Source organism: Schistocerca cancellata, chromosome 4 (assembly GCF_023864275.1).
Source record: "Schistocerca cancellata isolate TAMUIC-IGC-003103 chromosome 4, iqSchCanc2.1, whole genome shotgun sequence".
In the NCBI taxonomy this organism is placed as follows: Eukaryota; Metazoa; Arthropoda; class Insecta; order Orthoptera; family Acrididae; genus Schistocerca; species Schistocerca cancellata.
Window position 1 is genome coordinate 214,676,674 of NC_064629.1, and position 6,757 is coordinate 214,683,430.

General features: G+C 40.8%; 1 protein-coding gene across 1 annotated transcript in view; it reads right to left on the bottom strand.

The window, feature by feature from the left end:
* The window catches only part of LOC126184999 (uncharacterized), a 35,179-nt gene extending 28,660 nt beyond the window's left edge, over window positions 1-6,519 (bottom strand). The window contains exon 1 of the mRNA XM_049927715.1: window positions 6,454-6,519. Within this exon, the coding sequence (XP_049783672.1) occupies window positions 6,454-6,507 (54 nt within the window). The 5' untranslated portion in view covers window positions 6,508-6,519. The remainder of the gene's footprint in view (window positions 1-6,453) is intronic.
* Between the last annotated feature and the right edge of the window lie 238 nt (window positions 6,520-6,757).

Here is a 6,757-nt window from a genome sequence, read left to right on the forward strand (position 1 = left end):
GTTTTGATTAGTGTTACAAGGCCATGTTAGTCAATCATCCAGACTGTTGCCCCTGCAACTACTGAAAAGGCTGCTGTCCTCTTCAGGAACCACACGTTTGTCTGGTCACTCAACCTCCGTTGTGGTTGCACCTACGGTACGGCTATCTGTATCGCTGAGGCACGCAAGCCTCCCCACCAACGGTAAGGTCTATGGGTCATGGGCATCAGCATAGTTTCTCATAATTACGTATTGCGAAAGACATGTAACTTTTCTGAATCGCGCGAATTTGATCATTTTGCAAATGTTTAATTTCAAACTCGTTTCTACATCTTGACCACTTGCGATGAATATACTTCGGACCTTCATCTAATTATTATGTACTATTTTTCCAGCTTTTGACCATTTTCAAAAACTGTTCAAATGTCTGAATTCCTAAGGAACCAAACTGCTGAGGTCATCGGTCCCTAGACTTACACACTACTTAAACTAACTTACGCTAAGGACAACACACACACCCATGCCCGTGGAAGGCCTCGAACCTCTGGCTCATTTTCAAAAACGTATGTGACCACAAGCTTCTGCTAGATAATTTTTTTAATTAGTTTATAGAAAAGAAGAATATTCCTACCTGGAAACGGTGGCTAACGAAATAACTTGTCGACTATGATGATGTTAGAAACTTACGACGCCACAAACTTATCACGACAACCATAGGAGCAAGAAACTGGAATGTCAAACTGAAAGCTGTGCTAAACTGTGCAAGACGAATTTTGGATTGAAAACATATTCTATAATATGAACATATCCGGCCTTAAGTTTGGATTCTGTGACACTACAGCTCTCCTGATCGTGATGGCTCGGTAGGGGAAGCATGGTTTTAAAGCAGTCTGCCTGTTCTCATCCGAACTTATCATGGTGTCATTTCAGGCCAAATCCTTGGCATACCCGTGTAAACACTAAGCCGTTATCGTGTCACCAGTACCTTCGCTGTCGAACGGGTGTTCAGCAACAACAGAAAAAAGTGGGAGCAACAAAAGCTGTAGTACTGTAATTTAAGGTATGCTTGACATGCCGTTTTCCGTTTTCCCATACTATACTGCGTACTATTGCAGCTGTGCATATCGACATTTAGCTGCCACACACAATTTACATTAAAAACATCGTAGCAACTGCTTCGAATTTCGGACCGCTACTAATTTTAATTCACGTTATCCTGAACGACCTACAGTATCTTGTGGGGACACCGAGCGAGGTGGCGCAGTGGTTAGCACACTGGACTCGCATTCGGGAGGACGACGGTTCAATCCCGTCTCCGGCCATCCTGATTTAGGTTTTCCGTGATTTCCCTAAATCGTTTCAGGCAAATGCCGGGATGGTTCCTTTGAAAGGGCACGGCCGATTTCCTTCCTAACCCGAGCTTGCGCTCCGTCTCTAATGACCTCGTTGTCGACGGGACGTTAAACACTAACCACCACCAGTATCTTGTGGAAATCGAGGGCTACGACCAATTTCTTCCATGGCTCTTTAAAAATGAGACAATCCATTGAGTAGATACACGACTGTCTAAGGTACGAGTGAACCTCATCACAAACTAAGAATAAAGCGATTTAACATACTTCAGACGAGACCTGCGTTATTTAGTTTAAAACGTACATATTTTTTTTAAGTTAAACGTAGCACCCGTCTTTCGTTCGTAGAGGCACAATGTTTTCTCAGCAGTAAAAGTTCTCTGGTGCCGCAAGAGAAAGACGTTGTGAAGTTAATAAGGTACTGTGACTGCTCAGGACAATAAGGGTTCAAAACCTCGTCCATCTATCCAAATTCATGTTTACATTGTTTTTTCTAAACCACTTAGCGTAAAATCCTGGAGAGTGCTTCGAAAAGAGAACGACTGATTTCGATCACCGTCCTACCTCAATCCGCACTGATTCTCCATCTCTAATAACCTTGTCGTCGACGTAACGTTAAACACTAATGCGGAATCGTCTCTAATCATTTAGATGACAAATTCGGCATTCCCGGCACATTCACACAATTGGTGCAAGAAAAGTCTCTCTCTCTCTCTCTCTCTCTCTCTCTCTCTCTCCCTCCCTCCCTCTCTCCCTCCCTCCCTCCCTCCCTCCCTCCCTCCCTCCCTCCCTCCCTCCTCGGCCTTTTACCGTGACCACCCCCACACCATCACACTCATACACCCGTACATAGAGAGGGAGGGAAGTAGGGATAAACAATATTAAGGCAAAGTCAAGACTTCGTTGGCTGCATATCAGACCACATAATAATTATGGATAAGTGTTTGCTGAAAATGAAGACAAGAAAGCGTTAGTAGTAACACATGAAAGAATTTTTATTTTAAATAACTCTATGTTACAATATTTGTACCTACATGAAGCGAAATGCTTTGTGCTGTAAGAGAAATAGGCTAGACATATCACACTAAAGTTCTCGAGAAGTTAAGGTATGTAAATGCATGACACTTCCAACGACTTATTCTAGTTTCACAGAAACTATTGATATTATTAGTACTAACGTGCTTCACTTTCTACACCTCGGGTAAACAGTAAGTGATGATTCCACAGAGGTAACAATAAACAGTTCTACTGCGTCCATATCTACCAGCCATTAGGATCCTAGCAGTTGGTCTCTGAGTTTCTTCAGTATGTGGTGTGGGACCACTTTAATGAGGAAGGTGGAACGATGATTACTGTTTAACGTGGCGTCAATCACAACGGATTGGAGTAAGAAAGCTCGAGTAAGAAAGGAAATCAGCTGTACTTATTTATTTAGTTTTGACTGGAATGATCCCGAAATTCGCCTTTAACTATTTAAGTAAATTACCGAAAATCCAAGACTGAATGAGAAGACGGGGATTTGAGCACCACTCCTTCCGAATGCGATTTCAGTGCAGTAACCAGTGCGCCAACATACTCGACACAGTATTCCATTTTCTGAATCGAAACACCTGCATTTACAAATAAATCTCGGTGTACTTGTAGCCTACCTTATCTCTTGTGCGTGAGGACCTTACTATCGCTGCTTCCATTCGGCTAACGCGAGGTGTTACGCAATTCCTGGGGAGTACTGATATGGACAGGTAAATTTTCGCATTTTTATAATACCACGAAATAGTATACCACGAAATTAAGTTTTTACTGAGAAGTTTAGTGCAAAATGGTTCAAATGGCTCTGAGCACTGTGGGACTTAACATCTGAGGTCATCAGTCCCCTAGAACTTAGAACTACTTAAACCTAACTAACCTAAGGACATCACACACATCCATGCCCGAGGCAGGATTCGAACCTGTGACCGTAGCAGTCGCGCGGTTCCAGATTGAAGCGCCTATAAGCGCTCGGCCACTCCGGCCGGCAGTTTAGTGCAACTGTGTAAGAAAATTCTGTAGTCGGATTAAAGAACTGCTGTGTGTTTTAAGACTACTAGGAATGCAGTGTGCTTAGTATTTCCTTGGTAAATTTTTTGTGAATGCAACATAACACGTGCACAGTTTGCTTTGTCAGGTTATAACCCCATTTTATATTAGACGTGCCACGTGTAAGTGGACTGAAAGGTAAGGAATGATGAGGTTCTCCGTAGAAACGGCGAGGAAAGGAATATATGGAAAACACTGCCACGAAGAAGGAATAGGACTACAGGACACCTGTTCAGACATGAGGGAAAATGTTCCATGGTACTAGAGGGAGCATTAGAGGATAAAAACTCTAGGGGAGGACAAAGACTGGAATACATCCCGCAAACAATTGAAGACGTAGGCTGCAAGTGCTACTCTGAGATGAAAAGATTTTCTCAGGAGGCAAAATCATTGGCGGGCCGCTCCAGGCCAGTCAGAAGACTGATGACCTTCAAATTAAAAATAAATAAATAAACCACGAGTATGAGTCATGAAGCGCTTCTGAATATCTGGGGTTGCCGACTAAAAAATATTACATGTTCAGCTATCTGCTTCTTGCTGAGAGCAGCTATATAGTTACACATATTGTTACTGCAGTCTCGAGTTGCTAAAGCGAAAATAAACGATCCCGGAGGTCTTTTATTAATTTGTTTTTTTTTAATTTCTCAATGGAAAATGGCAGTTCACCATTAACTGTTTAATATTTATGGTTTTTCTCTTATATGTGTGCTTTGATATCACGAAAAATTTAATCAGAATTTTTTGTGTGTGGTTTTTTTTTTTATGAACAAGCGGTTTTCGTGATAGAAACGCACATCGCTCTACTTGACAAAGTGAACTTAACCCTAGTCAGGGTGGCAAGTACGGTCGGAAAAATCGTAGTTACGAGGCAGCAACAATGTACGTTGTGATTTTCTTTCTGGCAGAGCGCTAAACGTGAAGCAACAACTGAAGGCTGATCCGCAGCTTTGTTCAGTACAGTAATCCTTACACCCTCCGTAACATACATTTACTTTGCTTTGTGTGTGAACACGTCTCGTCTAAATAACCACTTGCCATTTGAACTCAGATCCTATATTTTTTTCGTAAGAATCTTATCTACTATGCCCCGTTCGCAACTATGTTTTGTCGTTTCTCGGTGATTATTTGTTTAATCTGGCATCTTTAAATAGTGAATCCCTTGCACGGAATAACAATTCTTAGAATATATTCAACAATTTTGGGGTCTAGTTATGTTGAACGAAACCTCCTAGATAATATCTCATTGTGTCCTTTACAGTATAGCAGAAAATCTGCTAAACAGCACGTTTACGCACGTCGTAAATGGAACATTTATTGTGAGAACTTTGCTGCATGTCATTCAAATGTGATTTCTCCGACACTGCTCCTTATGACTACACTACTGTGTACGAAATACATACAGAAACATGCACTTTCGTGGGTACACCAAGGTGTCCCGAGGTGACTGGTTATGGATGTCACGTGATTCTGTGCAGTATTTTCAATGATTTGTCCGTACTTTGCCGTCAGGGCGCAATATTTTTTTTCGTAGATCTTGAACATCCCTTAATAAATGCACAAGACAGTGTATTTGTTGTTTTATCTCGCTGCAAGTATATTATTGTTTTTACAAGCTCTGTTAGTTTATTCATCTATGAAATTTAATGTATTTTGTACACCCTTATTAAATATAAAATGTTTATTTAAAAAGCAATACAGATTAAGAGAAATGGAGTAGTCATTGTAGGTTCCTCTACTTAGTCCCTTAGGATGAGTAGAAATTAAATAATTCCTACGATACATACATAGAGACGTTACCATTATATAAAATAAATTATGGAGTATGGCATCGACTGCACTGAAGTAGGAACATGTATGGCGTCTGGGAGGCGAGTTGCATCAGATATTAGAAGAGAGAGCGATACACGAAGCACTGGTCTTGTATACCGCAGCCTGCGGTAAAAACACCACTTAAATTTATGGTGGTAAATATTGGTTGTCTAGTTGCATTAGAATATCAATGAGCTAGTTTCAGTTTGTGTGCGAAAAACTGGAAAATTATTGATCTACAATCACGCAGCTGTAATGACATGAGGTGTTTGAAGAATAATATCGCTTTGATAACAGTAGCCGGAGCCGAAAAAGCTACTGAATGGCCTAGATAATTTTTGCAGTTATATTATAGTTTTTTCTTAAACATAGACTTATGTAGTTCTAAAGCTTAATATCTTCCTTGAGGAATTTTGTTTTCATATTAGATTGCAAACTAAACGTATGATTGAAATTCCAATGGAGTGATTCCATTCCTCATAAATTGACAGTATTATTTTGTGTATTGTTTATTCTGGTTTGCAGTTGATATACACTGCAAATACATATACAAAAATACGATTATCATTTGAATAAATAACAAATAATTACTCAACACTATAAAAACATATCAAGCATTACATTCTCACAATTCAGTTTTTTCAGGTTTTTAATTTCCTCATTCAGTGTTAGCTGAACAAGACAGAAATTTACTTTATTATACCCGACAATTTTTTCAAAATTATTGTTGTTTCACAAACCATACAATTCGTTTCATTCCCATGATTTCCGCGTTTGCACGTTAGTGACCACTCATCACTTAAATAATTATAACATATCTATATCTCTGTGGCGATATCTGTTCTTCTGCCTTTACCAGGGATGGGGAAGGCGTTGACGCTTTTCGACTTGTGTGCAACGTCGAACGGCACACAGTGGTTGTCCCCTCCTATCCAACAAACAGTTCCAGTTATCTTTACACTGTGACTTTCGCAGTTATTATATTTTTTTAAACTTTTTGATGACATGTGCACAATTTGGGATAACACAGGGTGGTGTCAAGCACTTCATTACCACCGTGACATTGTTGTGCACAGATTAGTTGCTTTTTTTTTCCCAAAACGTTTGAATTTTATCCGTACAAGTCAGTTGTGTTCTTACCGGGAAATATCACAACAGTGTTACGATCACTAAAATATCGAACAGATGCGGTGAAAGGTTGGTTAGGCAGACCGCGTTTGCAGAGTGGAGCAGTTACCTGTGCTGCGGCGAGTGCGGCGAAAGCAATGATGGCCGCGAGTTGGCGCTGCATCTTCCAGGGACGGCGTCTCGGCATCTGAAGCCGCTCATCGCAGCCGACATCTCGCCCAGTGATAAGATAACGGAGCCTTACACGTGGCGATAGATGCGTGCTGTGCGTCAGTAAGTAAGGAGGACGTGGCCCATCCGCATGCTTTGAAACGTCCCCTTAGAACAATTTATACAAGACTGTGCTTAAACTGACACAATATTTTTAGCGCAACGCAATCTGACTATCAAAGATCCCTGCAAAAGAATGGCCC